Genomic DNA, 21,481 nt, shown 5'->3' on the forward strand with positions numbered 1-21,481 from the left:
GAATTTCTGAGGGAAAATTCAGAGGGAAATACAACAGTCCCTCTGAGTATCTGTGGATACGTCAAAAGACTGTTCACAGATTCATCATCAATTAGATCACACTACATTCCTTTCAATGACATCATCATTTTTGCAAACCTGGGGTTTAGTGGTTGCTATGAAAAGAAGCAGGTAGTGCATGAAAATCAAAATAAGAAATGAGGGTGGCAGTGTCCAGTTTGATTTCAAGGTCTGAGAAGTTGTGCAGTGTCCTATAGGCTCATGCATTCCAGTAGTCAGTAACTGCTAACTATTTAACAATGACATAAAACATTTTTTCTTTCAATTTATGTGTGCTTCCAACCACGCCCCCAAATGCAGACTTCAATTCATTTCAGTTCAATAGCTCAGTCGTGTCCGACTCTTTGTGAACCCATGGACTGCAGCACGCCAGGCCTCCCTGTCCCTCACCAACTCCCAGAGTTTACTCAAACTCATATCCATTGAGTCGGTGATGCCAACCCAGCCATCTCATCCTCTGTCGTCCCCTTCTCCTCCTGCCCTCAATCTTTCCCAGCATCAGGGTCTTTTCAAATGAGTCAGCTCTTCGCATCAGGTGGCCAAAGTATTGGAGTTTCAGCTTCAATGTCAGTCCTTCCAATGAACACCCAGGACTGATCTCCTTTAGAATGGACTGGATGGATCTCCTTGCAGTCCAAGGGACTCTCAAGAGTCTTCTCCAATACGACAGTTCAAAAGTATCAATTCTTCTGTGCTCAGCTTTCTTCACCGTCCAACTCTCACACCCATACATGACTACTGGAAAAACCATAGCTTTGACTAGACCAACATTTGTTGGCAAAGTAATGTCTCTGCTTTTTAATATGTTGTCTAGGTTGGTCACAGGATTTCTTCAAAGGAACAAGAGTCTTTTAATTTCACGGCTGTAGTCATCACCTGCAGTGATTCTGGAGCCCCCCCCCCCCCCGCCCCCCAAATAAAGTCTGTCCCTGTTTCCACTGTTTCCCCATCTATTTGCCATGAAGTGGTGGGACCAGATGTCATGATCTTAGTTTTCTAAATGCTGAGTTTGAAGCCAACTTTTTCACTCTCCTCTTTCAAGTGGAAGTATTTCCCTTTCATCAAGAGGTTCTTTAGTTCTTCTCTGCTTTCTGTCATAAGGATGGTGTCATCTGCATATCTGAGGTTATTGATATTTCCCCTGGAAATCTTGATTCCAGCCTGTGCTTCATCCAGCCCAGCGTTTCTCATGATGTACTCTGCATATAAGTTAAATAAGCAGGGTGACAATATACAGCCTTAACATACTCCTTTCCATATTTGGAACCAGTCTGTTGTTCCACTGCAGTTCTAACTGTTGCTTCCTGACCTGCATACAGATTTCTCAGGAGGCAGGTCAGATGGTGTGGTATTCCCATCTCTTTCAGAATTTTCCACAGTTTACTGTGATCCACACAGTCAAAGGCTTTGGCACAGTCAATAAAGCAGATGTTTTTCTTGAACTCTATTGCTTTTTCGATGATCCAATGGATGCTGGCAATTTGGTCTCTGGTTCCTCTGCCTTTTCTAAATGCAGCTTGAACATCTGGAAGTTCACGGTTCATGTACTGTTGAAGCCTGGCTTGGAGAATTTTGAGCATTACTTTACTAGCGTGTGAGATGAGTGCAACTGTGCGGTAGTCTGAGCATTCTTTGGCATTGCCTTTCTTTGGGATTGGAATGAAAGCTGACCTTTGCCAGTCCTGTGGCCACTGCTGAGTTTTCCAAATTTGGTGGCATACTGAGTGCAGCATTTTCACAGCATCATCTTTCAGGATTTGAAATAACTTAACTAGAATTCTATCACATGCACTAGCTTTGTTTGTAGTGATGCTTCCTAAGGCCCACTTGACTTCACATTCCAGGATGTCTGGCTCTAGGCTGGTGATCACACCATCGTGATTACCTGGGTCATAAAGATCTTTTTTGTATAGTTCTCCTGTGTATTCTTGCCAGCTCTTCTTAATATCTTCTGCTTCTATTAGGTACATACCATTTTTGTCCTTTATTGTGCCCATCTGTGCATGAAATGTTCCCTTGCTCTAATTTTCTTGAAGCGACCTCTAGTCTTTCCCATTCTGTTGTTTTCCTCTATTTCTTTACACTGATCGGTGAGGAAGGCTTTCTTATCTCTCTTTGTTATTCTTTGGAACTCTGCATTCAAATGTGTGTATCTTTCGTTTTCTATTTTGCCTTTCACGTCTCTTCTTTTCACAGCTATTTGTAAGGCCTCCTCAGACAACCATTTTGCCTTTTTGCATTTCGTTTTCTTGGGGATGGTTTTGATCATAGCCTCTTGTATAATGTCATAAACCTGAGTCCATAGTTCTTCAGGCACTTTATCAGATCTAATCACTTGAATCTATTTGTCACTTCTACTGTATAATTGTGAGGGATTTGATTTAGGTCATACCTCAATGGGCTAGTGGTTTTCCCTACTTTCTTCAATTTAATGCAGACTTCATTGTTCAGAAAAATAATTGTTTAGTTGTTTGGACCTAATTGTTTAATAAATGGAATTGTTGGATATTTCATCTGGACTAAGTACACCATGGAAAGATGAGAAGCTCTAATGGTGCTGTGAATCAGTGTGAATCTCTCTCATTTATGGGATAAATAAAAAACACAAATTTGGAGAAACGGGGGGGGGAAAGTCTTTAGCTACTATGTATGGGTTATTGAATTGCACTAATAAGCAAAAGACTACCAGAGTAATTTAAGACACCATGTCGATTAACAGGGGCTCTAAAAAAAATTCTATAGACTTACAGAGCACCTATCATGAAATACATGTAAAATAACAGAAGTACTTTGTCTTCACATAATAGATATTGTCTTAAAAAAGTGTGTATAAACTGTATTTTCTGAAATAGATATGTAAGTTACTACCCAGGGGAAAATCACATTATAAAAACTCTGTAGTGAATATTCTCATAAAATAAATCTTCATGTAACAACCATCTCAATTTTGTTTTGCAAATTTAGGTTGTCTTATGTTGGCTTTTCTCCAGTTGGAACACAGTTCATCCTGTGTTTGAATATGTTCAGTACTCTCAAAAGCATATCTATACTTATCTTGTTTTATTTTCATATTCTCCCCACAGGGGACAATCGAGAGTGAAATAAACCTGATCATTTAAAAAAAAAAAAAACAGACTATTACTACAATAGTTTTAATGAGAATCTTCCATCTATGAACAGACAGGAAATTTCTGTAAGTATTTCCCTTTAAATTCATGCCTACATAAATTTTTTTATATCAAATTTACTTTATAGAAACTAATCACAACTTAAATGGGCTTTATGGTATCTGGTTCTATAAGAATTTACACTTCACACAGTCATCTAAATAGTACTTAAAGTAGTCATCTCCGAGTGGTAGTAACTGAATGCACAAAAGTCTTCCAAAATTCTCTAATGTCAATTTAAATGCCTCATTATCAAATGAAATACTTTTCGCTTGTTACAGAAGCAAAAGTTTCATAAGTTTTAATTTTAAAGTCTCTTATTTGTAGTTCCTGAAGATAATGAGAGAAAACTATCTAAAAATAGTAACTTTCTAGTTTTGCCTTATATTATTTTAACATATGGCAAACTTCAAAAACCTTACAACAAAAATGCACCAGAAACTGCTTCCTATCCAAAAATAGGATCCAAATTAAAAAGTTTTTACTTTAAATACCAAAGTCTTATTCTGTCTCATTCCCATAATGTGCTACATGAATTTTGATACTACAGAACATTTATAATAAAGGAGATATCAAAACTCTAGGAAAATAATAATGTATCCTTCCTGTGCACTAATGAATTATTAGTTTTGAGCCAGGATTAAAAATTAAAATGTAACCTGTATACCATATCAAACAAAACATGAAGGCAAAAGTTGACTAGCAGAAAGGTGTTTCTAAAATATATCATGCCCCAACCAAAACATATTTCCACAAAGGACAAATTGTAAAAAGAAACCCATTAAATAGGTAAAACATAAAGTACTGTTTTTATATACTGAATTATTTGAAGGTGTGGAAAAAAGATCATGAATTGGTACACTTGCATAATACATGCCATGGTTGGAAACATCCCCTAGTTCCATTTTGCTAAGTCTCTGGAAATATTTTAGAGTGATGTAACTGTTATTCTAGTTCCAAAGATGTTGAGAGAAAACTTGAGGAATATAATACATACACTGGGGAAAAAACACAAAAGTTAAAATTTCAAATATAACCCCTAAAATATAATTCTTTTTGATCACCTCCTTAAAGTACTAAAAACAAAAGCTTAAAACCATGTAGACAAAGTATTTATTTAGAGCTTCCTTTCAAGATAACCAAATTCACTATTATATACAATAGGAAAGTTATTGTGAGGACCAAATTAATTCAAGACAATTAAAATCATTCGTGGAACAACTATAAATTCCGTGAAGGCAGGAGCTATGTCTTAATTTGATTTGGCATTCTTAGTGCTTACCGAGTGCTTAGCACTTTGTAGGCAAATGTTATACAACAACACACAAATATTATTTCATGTTCTAAATAACTTTCCAGTGTGTTAAAATATGATTTAACATGAAACAAATGAAATATCCAACAATGCCTAAATGTAGAACATACCTCAATCTGCATCTTCAGATGTGTCTTGAAGTTTGACAACAAAGTAAGAAATATGGAAAGAGAAAGCTCAAAAACCTCTGGGACAGATGAAACTCCATTTTTTGAGAGTGCAACACACAGATACTGCTTTATAGCATTAATAAACATCTCATTTGTCCTGAAAATAGGTCCTGCATTCTGCAGAATGGATAGAAGTAACTGCAGTGAAAGAATCTTGGATCGTAATTCATGAGACCTAAAAGACAAAAAAGAAGACAGTGGACAAGTTTAGCATCATGGTGACAACGGGTTGTTCTGAAGATATTTCCTATACCACATAATTTCATAAACCTTTACATGGAAAGAAAAATTCTACAGCATAAAAAAAGAAAAGTACACAAATAAGCTTAGCCACGAGTAATAGGTAGTTCCACTGGTGATCTCTTCTACCACGTAACTTCAAGAACTTTTTAAATGGGAAAACAATCATTCACACATATCTAACATCAGCTTACTGTTCCTTTGAACAAGAAAAGACTTACACCTTGTTCCCTTCTTTCACAAATATATTTCACTGTTTAGAAATCATTGTGAACTTCTCAGATGAAGGGCCAAATTTAGCATAAATAGGTTCCAAAGTACTTTTTTCCAAGTTATGCTACTCAAAAATCCTGAACAGTAATAAAAAGCACTATTAGGGCATTAACGAAGCAATATTTAAAGCTTACTTTTTCAGTAACCATTTAAACTTAAAAAAAAAAAATAGAGGCTTTTAGAATACTTGTACCTCTTAGTAGCTTACCCATTCACTCTATTAATAAATTATTTTTATAATGAAAAGCTGAAAAATACATTTAAGCTTAAGTTTAAAATTTTATTTTTCTGATCAATATCTAGAATTTTAATTATCAGGATTTCACAAATACAATTTTTCTCCCATTGAAACAGGTTTTTTAAGTCCAACAGACCAAGGAGATTGAGTGATTTATCCTCGGTAACTTTACAAATACAGGACACATTTAAATGCTTAGCAGATGGTTCTTATGTTTATTTATTCCAAATTGTACTCAGTCTCATTTCCACCATATAGTAAACTTAATTGCTCTTGATTTCTTCTACCTTAAAAATTTTATGGTTAAAGTGTCAAGTGACTCAAGGACCTAAAACTAACAGGGAATATTTAATTTTATGCAAATAGGAATCAAAAAAATACTGCCATCTTTGAAATAAAACTGGAACCAATAATATCACAGCTCATTAATATGTAGTCATGTTTCCAAGATGGCCTATGCCTCTGAATCTAAGAATCCGTATGTACAGCAAATATAGCATTACCAAAACCAAAACCAACCACCCTGCCAAAAAGCAGATAAATCAAGTTAGAAACAGTGAGAGCTAAGACTGAATAGCTACAGGAAAGTACAGAGTGGGCCAGGTATTCCCCTTTGATGCCGAGCTTTCCCAGGCTTATCTACTACTGCTACTTCCTAGTCTAGCTCACATTTATCACCCTTTTTGCTCAATTCCAACAGTAACTAAATCTTGTAGCTTATCATTCTCTAACACAGGAGTTTTAATGTTTTACCAGTTGTATTCCCAGCATCTAACAGAATGCCTTGTTAGCATGGATCAAAATAGTCAATGGATTTATTCATGTACTTATCTAAACATTAAGTATCTACTAAGTATAAGATATCTGTCAATGAAGAAATGAGCAAATCACTGTCTTATAACACAAGTATACTTTTGACAGGCAAAAGAAGCTGGAAATTACAGGTTTGCAATTTTTCATAGGGTAGTTTCAAATTATTAATATGATTCCAGCTTAAAGAACAATTCCTGGATCATCATCTTAGAAAGGCCACAAAATATAAAGAGAAGACAAAAAAGAAAATTATGTAACCATATTCAAGAGATCATTAATTTTGGAAAAATACCATTCAAGATAGAAAATCATATATTCTGGAAAAAGAACAGTTTTAGGGGTGGAAAATCTGATCTCTTTCAAAATTCAGTTCCAGTATTTAATGATTCTGGTTGTCAAGAAGGTTTTTTATTATGGTCCAACAAAAATTTCCTAGTATTTGATTTAAGCCCATGTAGGAGGATAATTTACATTAATCCTCATAATTATCTTTTGTAACATTAAAGATTTTATTTAGGAAAACCAAACATGTAAGGCTTTTAAGGTCAATAATACTTTTAAATCATGGAAAAACCGGCCTTCAACACTAAGACCAAATCCTTATCTCCTCCTTAAAGAAGGTTTCATCAATCCAGAATGAGATGTCAAAACTGTCAGTTTCTGCCTCCCCTCATACTAAAAATTTAAAATACATAGTTATAATCAACTTTTATATTGTAATCTGAACAACCTTAATCTGTAGCATCTGTATTTTTAAAATATGTTAACAATCAATAAACTGTACTTCTGCCTCTCAGGATTTGGGCCTAAAAAGATTTGAGAGTTCCAGGTTTCTAGGCCTAAAAGATGTTTCTCACTGAATCCATAATCTGTCACAAAAGAAAACAAAACTGTAGAAAGTGTAACAAATGTGGTTTCCCAAAACTTATAAAGTTTTTATTATAACTGTCTCCAGTCTTCTTCCCAGTTGACATCTAGAAACTGAAATAGAGTTTTTGAAATGAATTTTAAAATGAATTTCCCCCTATTTCAATATTCCTTTCTAAAAATCACTCAGGCCTTCTCCAAGCTCTTATTCCAGAAAGTTCTCCTAAAACTGACGTTCTATATAACACATCATGTTGCAACATCAGAGGAACAGAGCTCTCTAGTAACTCCCAAACTCAAATCTTCAGCAGGAATCAGTTGCACTGGAATCATCTAAATGGAAAGACATTTGACAATTTATGACTTAGAAAAATGGCACTTTCCTGCTGTTTAAACTAATATATATGATGGGAATCAGACAAGTGACGCCTATCTTAAAGTATTTCCTGCTCCCCACAGGAGGAAGTTATATTATGGCATTTTTTCAAACCTTAATGAGTATGTTATTATCTTTACATTCTGACTTTTAAGATTTTAAGATGCCTAGCATAAGGATACATGTAAAGGGCTACATTACTTCCAGTGTTTGTTACTATACTGAAAAAATAATTCACTCAGTCATTCAGTCCCTGCTGAGCCCCTACAATGAACCAGACACAATTCTATAATGCTGTTCATGTGCTTTCAGAAACAGTGCAAGGCATCTACTCTAGCTGAATTTTGACACTCACTGTTTTTTAATTCCTTTTTTTTTTAAGTAAAATAATCCTAAAAAATAATTTTGAAGGTCCTAAAAGACAAAAAGGAAAAAAGAAACCCCAAAGACACAAGAAGGTTCAAGCTTCAAAACCTGCATTAGTCAGGCAGAGCAGCTGAAGACTTACTTTGGATCCGGTGGTCCATCCGATAGTGGTTTCATTGACAGTTTACACAATGACCTGAATACTAGAAAGGCATCCTTTTGTAAAATGTGGGAAAACTTAGCACCAGGTGAAGGTCCTGAAGAATTTCCAGATTCCTAAACAAGTGCACACACCGTGTAAATGAAGGCATTTACCAGTATAAAATCATATCGGTCTTCGATATACTTTACTCAATTAGTAGGGTGTGGGGTTCTACTGGAAGGAAAATCAGATGAGGAATGGGCCACATGGCTTTTCTTTACGGTGACATGCCACTCCTATCCCCAACAATAAATATCTCTTTTAAAATATTCCCCCAGCTACCAAACTCTTAAAGTTTACTTGGTATATACTATTACTAACAGAAACTATTAATAGCACATCATGCCTTGATAAGATACCTCATCCATGGCCTAAGCTACACTTTCTACTACCTGTCTTTGGGTATTTTATGTTTTTGTCCTATTTTATATTTTGTCTACTCTGTGCAGATAAGACATAAGACAGTTGAGACTATCCAGGCAATGTTTAAAAGTTGTTAACTGATGAAGGCCAGCAAGGCCAAGAAGACTCACCCCTATGTACTGGGCAATGATTCAGGGTAGGACTCCCTTATCTAAAAAGATAAGGAAAAAATATACCAAATACAGGGGAGGAAGGATGAGGAGGACCTATCACTACTTCAGTATGGATTTCACTGTAGTCCTAAACAAAGACAATGTTCTCTAGCTAAAAGTTCTTTCTTCTCCTAGTATACTAGAATTATCCTATGAATATGTGATAAGAATTTTTTTTTAATGTAATTTCAATGGGAGGGGGATGTGAACACCTACAAGACTTACTTCCAAGTTGGAAATTTAGCTATCAATATTTTAAATGAATAAACTGCTCAATTAGAAAAAGTTTTTACTTCCTCAAACTGAAATCAGCCAACACTATCAACTGGATATATTCACCACAAGGTGTTGGTAGCCTATCAATGTTTAAGATGAAGAGGACTTTTTCCTTTATTTCTACCTGAGTATCATTGGAAGAGACAGACAATCTGTCATCAGGTAAGGACGGTGTATAAGCAACAGAAATTGGTGTTCCTGGAATTCCGTTTGCTTGAATATTTTCACTGTCGCTACCATCCTCTATGGTTCCATTGTTGCCATCTGCACTTACATTTATGGTAGTCCTTTCTCCCATATCTGAAATGGCAAGGATAAAAAACATGCAAACATTTCTAATTGAAGTGTGCTGAAAAAGCATAGACTATTTAAAATGAAACAGTAGCAGAAAAGCAGTGTGAAGCAAGATGTATTGGCATCTGGAAAGGTTAGCATAAACTAGTAAGTATTCATTTGGAATACCTCCAAACATGATCTGTAAGTAGCTCTAGCAATGAAACACACTCAGCTGATGAAAGGCTAACCAGAATGTGCCAAAACAGAGGCTTACTTGTAGTCTACTGATATATTAGCATTTACTAAACTGAGTTCTAATGAATGCTAATGCCTTAAGATAATGAAAACAAAAATCTTTCAAACAAAATTCCATTTTCAAGTAAATTAATGAAATGATGGAAAACATGTACCTTTATTTTAGATTTTAATTCTCTAATACACATTGAGTTCTCTAATACACATTGAGTTCTCCAAAGGGATATACAATATGCAGTGTTTCCAAAATCCATTTTATTACGAGACTCCCCTTTTTTCGAACACCTATTAATACCTCTAATAACATACATTCTTTGAAACAATTATAAAAAAATGGCCCTGAATATACTGCAGTATGTCATTCTGAGTAATCATACTTGTAAGATAAACAGAAATAAATGACTTCCAGTAGAACAAACGTAGACAATGAAATAATACCAAGTTTTAGAACTAATCTAGGTGTAATGTATGTTACCTTAAAAAAGGAACACATCACAGCAGCATTATTTACATTAGCCAAGGCATGGAAACAACGTAAGCAATTCCCTGGGCCCAGTGGTTAGTGGTTACTTGACACTTTTACTGCCAAGGACCTGGGTTCAATGTCTGGTCAGGGAACTAAGATTCCACAAGCCCTGCAGTGCTGGCCAAGAAAAGGAACAATCTAAATGTTCATCAGCAGATGAAAGAATAAAGATGTGTGCGTGTGTTTGGGGATGGGTGTGTGGGTGGGTAGGATTGGCCAAAATGTTCTTTCATGTTTTCTGGTTTGTGCAAGTGTGTGTGTGTGCGCGCACGCACACACGTGCATGTGTGTAGGATTGGCCAAAATGTTCATTCAGGTTTTCTGGTAACATCTTATGGAAAAACCCAAACGTTCTGACCAACCTTACACACACACACACACATACACACACACACTCTGCAATAATACTCAGCTTAAAAAAAAGAATGAAATAATGCCCTTTGATGCAACATAGGACCTAGAGATTATCATACTTAAATGAAGTCTTTAGAAAGAGAAAGAAAAATACCACATGACATCACTTATATGTGGGACCTAAAATATGACACAAATTAACTTATCTACAAAACAGAAAAGACCCACAGACATAGAGAACAGATTTATGGTTACAGGAGCAGGGGATATGGGGGAGGGATGTACTAGGAGTTGGGTTTAGAGGATGTAAACTATTAATGTTATATCAATATATAGAATGAATAAATAATAAGGTCCTACTGTATAGCTCAGCAACTATATTCAATATCTTGTAATAAATCATAATGGAAAAGAATGTGAATAAAAAAAGGAACACACACATGTCTGTGGTCATAACTCAGTAGCTGTCTGGCAAAGAACCACTCCTTTCATGCTACCACGTAAAAGAAGTTACAGGCTATATAAGGGAAATACAATGACTAGAAGGAGCCCTTGTTTCACCCATGTCTTTACCATTTAACTGGATAAGTTACTTGTCATTTCATCTTCTTTTGCCTCAGTTTTTTAAGTAACAAAGATAACAATGTCTATAACATTGTCTGTCAGGAATCACCAACAAACACACACAATACAAAAAGAACACAATTGGTTCTGAATTAGTGGTAGCTATTATTAATTTTGCTGATAATTGATAACATGTGTCGATTTTTTTTTTCAACTGATTTGGGTAATGAAAGGAGTGTACTTGGTAATATGCTAATGTCTGCCACACTAAATACTATTATGGCTTTCTATATATATGTAGAGAATTATATATATATGTATATATATATATAAGGAAAACCAGATGAGGAATTTATAAAGAACTCCCTGGAAGAAGGCACAAAAAATTTAATAATGATTATCAGAAACTGGTAATTGTTCCCCAAAGCACTTACTCCAAACCTTTTTTTCTGTTCCCAATTACAGCTCTTTACACTGCCCTTCCCTTAATAAACAACTTCGACTTTCTACCTAGCCAAGCAGATAATTTAACACAGGCATCCTTACTCTTCCTCACCCCACCTGAAAGTTCCTTAACATCAACAATCACCTTTTTCTTCCCTCTCATTTCAGGGGAAAAAACATTCCTTCACATTTGTAAGGTACACCATTCATTCAGCCTCAAAAACTCATCTCTTCTTGCCTAATTTAGTAGTATGTTTCTCCCCTGAATGTTTATTGTAATATTACATTTTCAGTTTGTGCACATAACTGGTTCTTCCCCAATACTCAACCAACACACTAAAGTCTTTACACTGTAAAAACATAATCTTCTTTCAACTCTTGCCACATACCAGCTACTGTTTTTCTTTTTTAATCAAATTTATAAAGGAATTAAAAATCACTGATAATACCTTCCTTCTTAGGAAATTTCTCAAAAGAACTGAAAACATTCTTTAATTGTCAGGCTTTGAAGCCAGACATCCTTGGATTGGAGTCTTCACTTTAACACTTCTTACAGGTTACCAATCTCTCAGTGCTTCAATTTTCTCATGAGTAAAAAAGGGAATCATAATAGTACCTAAACATCTCCAAGTCTGGGGAGGATTAAATGAATAAACACAAGTAAAATACATAAAATCATTAAGGATACAAGGAAAGCACTTAACAGTTAGATATTATTATTCTCTATGTTTTTCCTCTAATTCTCCCTCTAATTGTTCCCTAAACATAAGTGCAGACTTCTGTTTACAGGGTGATGAGCTGAGCCCACTAATTTATCTTCTCCTTTCATAAATCTCACTGAAATTCCTAGGAAAAAATAGGAAAAATTGTATTTAGTAGCACTGGAAAACTAAGGAAGATATAATCAGAGATCAAAATATTGAAAGAATTCCTAAAGGTTAAGAAGAGTTTCTGGGAATTCCTTGGTGGTCCAGTGGTTAGGACTCAGTGTTTTCACTGCTGGAGGCCTGGATTCAATCCCTGGTCAGGGAATTAAGATCCCACAACATGGCATAGCATGACCCCCTCCAAAAAAGAGATAGGTTCAGACAAACGGAAAAGCCAACGTCAAAAGCCTGCGACTGAACATGTACAAAGGACAGAGCTACCTGAGAGGTTGCTGAATTGTGCCATATGGGTTCCAATAAACTCCGAAGCCTAGACAGAAAGGCCAAGGGCTATGGGGTAGGAGGGGAATGCCTGGGGAACCATGCCAGTGTCTAACAGAAGCTGTCCGCAGACGTTATCATGGAGAATGTATTAGAAGCCAGCCTGATAACTGAAGTGCAGATTTGCGTGGTAGGTCTTATAACCTAAGAAGGAGGTGCCAGGGGAGAGAGCAGTATCCCAGCTCACTCAGAGCGCTGCAATAAACAGGAAAACCAACCTGGTACAGCGGTGAGATCTCCTACAAGTTCTGGGCTTCCATTCTAACTATCTGTTTCTGCTTAACTAACACTAAATAAAGCCCTAACTGAAGGAAGGCAGCCTAAGATTTCCTGGCAAAGGATGGGAGAATGGGAACAAACCAACAAGTTGGAAGAACACCCCCCACTCCAAGTCTAGAATTTATGCAATGTTCAAAGAGCATTTATCCTAAGCTTCACTTGGCTTCAGTTTGTGCTTATAGCACAGCCCAAAGACCACTACACCACACTGCTTAAGGGAGGCCTGTGCTTCTTATGGCTAGTTCTCAGCTGGGAAACAAGGTCTGCCTTTGGATCACAGTCAGCTCGCAAATTCTGGAGAGGAAAGCCTCGTGAGAACTGGAAACGGAGCACGCAAAATGACTGAGAAGGCTCTTTAAATACTGATCAAATCTACCCTTGCTAGTCTTTTTTTTTTTTCTAGTGTTTTCAGGAACCTCCATACTGTTCTACATAGTGGCTTTTAAAAATTAACATTCCCACCAACAGTGTAGGAGGGTTCCTAGTCTTTCTAGTCTCCAGATAGACAGAAATGCAAAGTCTGTAGCTCAAAAGTAAGGACAAAGGTCAGCACTCTGAGCAAATGGTTTCCCGGTGAAACAGATTTTATAGCTGGAACAATTTTAATTAGTACTCCCAGATATATGTAAAAGAAGACTGTATCAAACAGGAACAAAGTGCTATGAGAAAAGAAGCTCAAGAAAAACAGGATTCTTTGAGACAAAAACAAAATTACTGAAATAAAAAAATATGAAAAGCAGCAGAATGGATGTCAATGAATAAGTATCGGAAAGCCCCTTGTAACATTCTCTCTGAATACAGAATTGTAAGACAAAATGATGGAAATTAGAAAAGATTGTCAGAGCAATTCAACACTGGATAAGAATAAATAGGTCAATGTAACTATAGAAAACACCAATAGATACACTTAGGATAAATCTGGGATTTCAAATTAAGTAATCTGCTCAGAGAGTAACACAATCACATCAAAAGGACATGAGAATTAGCCTGAAGGGATTCCTGATGGTAAAGAATTATAACACACTGAACAATAAAAGAATTTATGAGCTCATGGTATTTTTTTTAAAGGGAGATGCCCTTCTCCACAGAAAAATGTTAACTTACTAGAATTATGAAATCACTATACTGATTTTAAAGCCACTAAGTGAATGGATCTTCATATGATCTCAAAGTATCACTCTCAGATTACTTATTAATGATAAAGGGAAAAACGTTCACTTACAGTGAAGAGAGCTGGTGGTCACTATCTTTACCAAGTGATCAAACATACCAACAGGTGCTAACTTCATTATGTACCAATTTATATTATGTAATATACCAGTATTACTGATGTAGTATTTTGCCAAATATATTTACTCTAAATCAAAATAAGGAAACTATCAGATCAATTCAAAATGTGGAATAGTCTACAAGACAAAATTATACTCTTAAAAATGAATGTTATGAAAGATGGGAACAAAGCCAAGAGGACTTGTTCTAAACTAATAAGACTGAAGAGAAAATCAAATGCAGCAAGTGTCCCTAGAATGTGTCTTAGACTAGGGGAAAAAAAGGACAGAAGAAACACATTTGGGGACAACTGGGAACATTTTTAAATTTTATATTAGATATTCTTAAAAGAGTGTTATTTTTGCTAGGTGTGAAAATGGAACTGTGGTCATGTATGAGAATGCCCCTATTCTTAGAAGATATATGCTGAGTTATTTAGGGTGAAAGTGTCATGCTGTATACAGGCAATTTTCAAATGGTTCAGCAAAGACACACATACACAGAGGTCTATTTAAAGACAATTGTAAAAATGTAACAATATTATTAATTAGTGCCCTAGAAAAGCACATACAGCTTTCACTGTTCTTTGAACTATTCTTTAAGTTTGAAAGCTTTCTAAATAAAAAAAGCAAAACAATGGAAAAAATTTTCACTTCACAGTCTATCTCACATGTATTAGAAACTGGCAAGTTTTTTTGGTAAACAGCCAGAAAATAAACATTTAGGCTTTGCGGGCCATGTGATCTTTGTTGCCACTACTCAAATTTACTTTTGTAGTGCAAAGGCAGCCACTATAGGCAATATATAAACGAGCATGACTGTATTCCAATGCCACCTTATTTACAAAAATAGGTGATGGGTCAAATTTGGTTCTCAGATCAGTCTTCCAACTCCTAATATACATGATGAGATTTTAAAACAATGCATGGGTACCTAATGCTCTTTCTTTCATCTTTAATAAGTTCACAGTTTTTTGGGGAAAAATTCATACTCCCTAAGATCATGCTGTCTTCTTTAGCCTCTACACCTTTCTGTTTGGTAATCTACTTCAAGTACTAATTTTAACAGAATGACTCCCACCTATGACACCCTCTTGATATCTCTTAGGCCAGAGTTCTAAGAGATATCAACGCAGGTGTTATATTTCCATTATATATTTCATGAACATTTTCACATGAATGGCATGCCTGAAGGTCAAGTTCAGTGTCAAAATAAAAATTAGTCCCTTTTTTCCCATGCCAACCTCTACTTCAACAATTCTATCAATAATTCTACCACCTACTTAACCATTTAGGCTCAAAACTGGGTGACTGCCCGGGCAGGAAGAGCTAATATAGCAGGCCTGAGTGAGACTGCCTATGCTCAGAAAGCCCTGCTTGTAAGGTTGACCCATGGCTAGAACCTCAGTACTTGTACTTCAGAAGGGTTTCTACCATCCCCAGAACTACTGAAGTGGCTCACTGTGCCCCAAATGTTTGCGCAAATAATGTGGTTTATGTTGCAACACCAGTGTTCTCTCTGGGAATCTGGAATCTAGGAATATGCAGCTCGAGGGTGCTGACAGGACCAGGCCCCAGTAAAAACTCTGGGCACTCAAGTCTCTAAGGACCTACCCTGATAGACAAACTTCTCAGTTCGGTGTTGGAGGAATTAAGTTTCTCAGGCAGCTTCACTGGGAGAGGACTCCTGGAAATGGGCACCTGACTTCCTCAGACTTTGCTCTGCACACCTTATCCCTTTGATGATTCTGCCTTGTACCTTAACACGTAATAAACCATAGTGCCGAATGTAACTGTATGATGAGCGTCCTGTGTCCTGCTAGTGAATCACCATATCCTCAGGTAATCCTGGGGACTCCTGACACTTAATTTTCTCTTTCACCTAGATGTCAATCATCTGCAAGCTCTTCTTGATTCAACATCTATTATCTCACTTCTCATTCAGTTCTTCCTCTCCATTTCCATTGTTACTGTCCTATTTAATTTTAGATTACTACACAGATCTTTTATAACTTTCTATTTCTCCACTTAGCTTCTTAGAATGTTATTCTGATAAGTTCACTTCTTAGTTCTAAAATCTTCAGCGGTAATTTATTTTGCCCTAGGACAAAGTCCATAATCCTAAGCCTGGAGTGTATAACCAACCACTCGTTGGCTCCTAACTATTTCAAACTTATTTTCTACCACATGACACAACATCCTCCCCACTTTACCCAAACCAGTGCCTGCTGATTCCCAGGTCACTCTCTCCAGACTTTAGCCAACAGTGTACAACTGTCACCGCCACTCCCCACACCAGCATGGACACTGTCCAACCATCAGACACCACTCCCTATGCCGGCATGAATCCAGAGAGTCTAAGTTCCAGTGTCACCTCCTATATGAAGCCTTCCTGCATAATTTTACCTAAATATGACCATTCCTTTTTTCCGAATTTTAATAGAATTTTAGCTGTTTCTTTCTAATGGCACTTATCTTACATTCCTACACTCGAGAACTCCTTTCCTCTAGAGCATGGTCTATTTCAGATAAACTTTTCTATCTCCCTACAGAGCCATGCCACCACCAACCCACACTTCCACCAGAGACTCCTGGACACTCATGGGCAAGTCTGAGTCAGTCTCTTGTGGGGTCACTGCTCCTTTCTCCTGGGTCCTGGTGTGCACAAGGTTCTGTGTGTGCCCTCCCAGAGTCTGTTTCCCCAGTCCTGTGTCAGTTCTGGTGGCTCTATGGTGGGGTAATGACGACCTCCTCCAAGAGGGCTTATGAATGGACTGGAATGCAAAAGTAGGCAGTCAAGAAATACCTGGAGTAACAGGCAAAATTTGGCCTTGAAATACAGAATGAAGCAGAGCAAAGGCTTAACAGAGTTTTGCCAAGAAAACACACTGGTCATAGCAAACAACCTCTTCCAAAAACACAGGAGAAGACTCTACACATGGACATCACCAGATGGTCAATACCAAATCAGATTGATTATATTCTTTGCAGCCAAAGATGGGGAACCTCTATACAGCCAGCAAAAACATGACCAGGAGCTGACTGTGGCTCAGACCATGAACTCCTTATTGCCAAATTCAGACTTAAATTGAAGAAATTAGGGAAAAACCACCAGACCATTCAGGTATGATCTAAATCAAATCCCTTACGACTATACAGTGGAAGTGACAAACAGATTCAAGGGATGAGATCTGATGGACAGAGTGCCTGAGAACTATGGACGGAGGCTCATGACATTGTACAGGAGGCAGTGATCAAGACCACCCCCAAGCAAAAGAAAGTCAAAATGGTTGTCTGAGGAGGCCTTACAGAGAGCTATGAAGAGAAAAGAAAGGCAAAGGAGAAAAGGAAAGATATACCGATCTGAATGCAGAGTTCCAAAGAACAGCAAGAAGAGATAAGAAAGCCTTCCTCAATGATCAATGCAAGGAAATAGAGGAAAACAATAGAATGGGAAAGACTAGAGGTCTCGTCAAAAAATTAGAGATACCAAGGGAACTTTTCAGGCAAAGAAGGGGACAATAAAGGACAAAATGGTACGGACTTAACAGAAGCAGAAGATGTTAAGAAGAGGTGGCAAGAATACACAGATGAACTGTACAAAAAAGATCTTCATGTCTTACATTTAGATCTTTAATCCATTTTGAGTTTATTTTTGTGTATGGTGTTAGAAAGTGTTCTAGTTTATTTCTTTTACAAGTGGTTGACCAGTTTTCCCAGCACCACTTGTTAAAGAGGTTGTCTTTTTTCCACTGTATATCCTTGCCTCCTTTGATAGAGGAGAACATAGGCAAAACACTCTCCGACATGAATCACAGCAGGATCCTCTATGACCCACCTCCCAGAATATTGGAAATAAAAGCAAAAATAAACAAATGGGACCTAATGAAACTTAAAACCTTTTGCACAACAAAGGAAACTATAAGCAAGGTGAAAACACAGCCCTCATATTGGGAGAAAATAATAGCAAATGAAGAAACAGACAAAGGATTAATCTTAAAATATACAAGCAACTCCCGCAGTTCAATTCCAGAAAATTAAATGACCCAATCAAAACATGGGCCAAAGAACTAAACAGACATTTCTCCAAAGAAGACATACAGATGGCTAACAAACACATGAAAAGATGCTCAACATCACTCATTATCAGAGAAATGCAAATCAAAACCACAATGAGGTACCATTACACGCCAGTCAGGATGGCTGCTATCCAAAAGTCTACAAGCAATAAATGCTGGAGAGGGTGTGGAGAAAAGGGAACCCTCTTACACTGTTGGTGGGAATGCAAACTAGTACAGCCGCTATGGAGAACAGTGTGGAGCTTTCTTAAAAACTGGAAATAGAACTGCCATATGACCCAGCAATCCCACTTCTGGGCATACACACCAAGGAAACCAGAATTGAAAGAGACATGTGTACCCCAATGTTCATCACAGCACTGTTTATAATAGCCAGGACATGGAAGCAACCTAGATGCCCATCAGCAGACGAATGGATAAGGAAGCTGTGGTACATATACACCATGGAATATTACTCAGCCATTAAAAAGAATTCATTTGAATCAGTTCTAATGAGATGGATGAAACTGGAGCCCATTATACAGAGTGAAGTAAGCCAGAAAGATAAAGACCATTACAGTATACTAACACATATATATGGAATTTAGAAAGATGGTAATGATAACCCTATATGCAAAACAGAAAAAGAGACAGAGATGTACAGAACAGACTTTTGGACTCTGTGGGAGAAGGCGAGGGTGGGATGTTTTGAGAGAACAGCATCGAAACATGTATATTATCTAGGGTGAAACAGATCACCAGCCCAGCTTGGATTCATGAGACAAGTGCTCGGGCCTGGTGCACTGGGAAGATCCAGAGGGATCAGGTAGAGAGGGAGTTGGGAGGGGGCATCAGGATGGGGAATACATGTAAATCCATGGTTAATTCATGTCAATGTATGACAAAAACCACTACGATAGTGTAAAGTAATTAGCCTCCAACTAATAAAAATAAATGGAAAAAAAAAAAAAAAAAAGATCTTCATGGCCCAGATAATCACAATGGTATAATCACTCACCTAGAGCTAGACATCCTGGAATGTGAAGTCAAATGGGCCTGAGGAAGCATCACTACGAACAAAGCTAGTGGAGGTGATGGAATTCCAGTTGAGCTATTTCAAATCCTGAAAGATGCTGCTGTGAAAATGCTGCACTAAATATGCCAGCAAATTTGGAAAACTCAGCAGTGGCCACAGGACTGGAAAAGGTCAGTTTTCATTCCAATCCCAAAGAAAGGCAATGCCAAAGACTGCCCAAACTACTGCACAGTTGCACTCATCTCACACACTAGTAAAGTAATGCTCAAAATTCTCCAAGCCAGACTTCAACAGTACGTGAACCGTGAACTTCCAGATGTTCAAGCTGAATTTAGAAAGAGCAGAGGAACCAGAGATCAAATTGCCAGCCTCTGTTGGATCATTGAAAAAGCAAGAGAGTTCCAGAAAAACACCTGCTTCTGTTGACTATGTCAAAGCCTTTGACTGTGTGGATCACAATAAACTGTGGAAAATTCTTAAAGAGATGGGAATACCACACCACCTGACCTGCCTCTTGAGAAATCTATATGCAGGTCAGGAAGCAACAGTTAGAACTGCAGTGGAACAACAGACTGGTTCCAAATAGGAAAAGGAGTACATCAAGGCTGTATATTGTCACCCTGCTTATTTAACTTATATGCAGAGTACATCATGAGAAATGCTGGGCTGGATGAAGCACAAGCTGGAATCAAGATTTCCGGGGGAAATATCAACAACCTCAGATATGCAGATGACACCACCCTTACAGTAGAAAGCAAAGAGGAACTAAAGAGCCTCTTGATGAAAGGGAAAGAGGAGAGTGAAAAAGTTGGCTTAAAATTCAACATTAAGAAAACTAAGATCATGGCATCTGGTCCCATCACTTCATGGCAAATAGATGGGGAAACAACGGAAACAGGGATAGACTTTATTTTTCAGGGCTCCAAAACCACTGCAGATGATGACTGCAGCCATGAAATTAAAAGACACTTGCTCCTTGGGAAAAAAGTTATGACCAACATAGACAGCATGTGAAAAAGCAGAGACATTACTTTGCCAACAAAGGTCTTGTCTAGTCAAGGCTATGGTTTTTCCAGTAGTCATGTATGGATGTGCAAGTTGGACTGTAAAGCAAGCTGAGTGCCAAAGAATTGATACTTTTGAACTGTGGTGTTGGAGAAGACTCTTGAGATTCCCATGGACTGCGCAACCAGTCCATCCTAAATAATCAGTCCTGAATATTCATTGGAAGGACTGATGCTGAAGCTGAAACTCCAACACTTTGTCCACCTGATGCGAAGAACTGATTCATTTGAAAAGACCCTGATGTTGGGGAAGACTGAAGGTAGGAAAAGTGGACGAAAGAGGATGAGATGGTTGGATGGCATCACCGACTCAACGGACATGAGTTTGGGTAAGCTCTGGGAGTGGGTGATGGACAGGGAAGCCTGGCGTGCTGCAGTCCATGGGGTCGCAAAGAGTCAGACTCAACTGAGTGACTGAACTGAACAGAACCATGAAATTGTATGTGCTGCTTAAGTATTTGTTGAATGAAAAGATGTATGAAAAATTAAGATGCAATCAGATGAATACATGCTTCAAGTGTTCAAACTAAAGAAGGAAATATATTCTTAGAAATGATGTTATAAATTGAAATCAGGTATGGTTGAAATAGTACTACTATTGTCATTCAAGAGCCATACTGTACATTTAACTGTATTTCTAGAGCATTTGTAGCAAGGTACTATACTTAGTCCTATGCAAGATACAAGAATTAAATAAGCTTCAACGGATTGGTCTTGAATCTAATGCTATCTATAAATCTACAATATTGTTTACCAAAAAAGTGAGTGAAATTCCTAACAAACTTTAAAAATTTTTATAATACAATCCACATGGTAGGACCTGACCCTATACCCTATATTATGACTTAGTCATAATAATAAAGATACAAGAAATCACAATTTTTTCAAAGATATAAAATACTAAAAACCAAATAAATTTTAACATTTTCTAATTTGTAAAGCTTAGCATATTTAGGAGGATGAAGAATATACCCTGCCTGTATCCCACTAAACAAACAAACAAAAATAATAATAATAAAATGGTATCAACTTTTTTTAATGCAGTGGAAATAGTGGATTTTTACTTTTTAAAAAATTATCACTGAAACTGGAGAAAAAGGAACTACTCCTTTATAAGCAAAGATATTTAAAATTTTTTTCCACATAAAATTTTAGCCTTTTTTATTCCACACATTATAAAAACTGTCTCCACTGTTAGATAAAATAACATA

At 37.0% G+C, this 21,481-nt stretch overlaps 1 protein-coding gene across 1 annotated transcript in view; it reads right to left on the reverse strand.

Annotated features, from left to right (window-relative positions):
* The window catches only part of ARFGEF1 (ADP ribosylation factor guanine nucleotide exchange factor 1), a 124,706-nt gene that overhangs the window by 47,772 nt on the left and 55,453 nt on the right, over positions 1-21,481 (reverse strand). The window contains exons 8-10 of the mRNA XM_061123424.1: positions 9,063-9,238; positions 8,028-8,161; positions 4,653-4,887 (exon numbers count right to left, since the gene is read on the reverse strand). Of these exons, the coding sequence (XP_060979407.1) occupies positions 4,653-4,887; positions 8,028-8,161; positions 9,063-9,238 (545 nt within the window). The remainder of the gene's footprint in view (positions 1-4,652; positions 4,888-8,027; positions 8,162-9,062; positions 9,239-21,481) is intronic.

Source organism: Dama dama, chromosome 21, assembly GCF_033118175.1.
Source record: "Dama dama isolate Ldn47 chromosome 21, ASM3311817v1, whole genome shotgun sequence".
NCBI classification, from domain to species: Eukaryota; Metazoa; Chordata; class Mammalia; order Artiodactyla; family Cervidae; genus Dama; species Dama dama.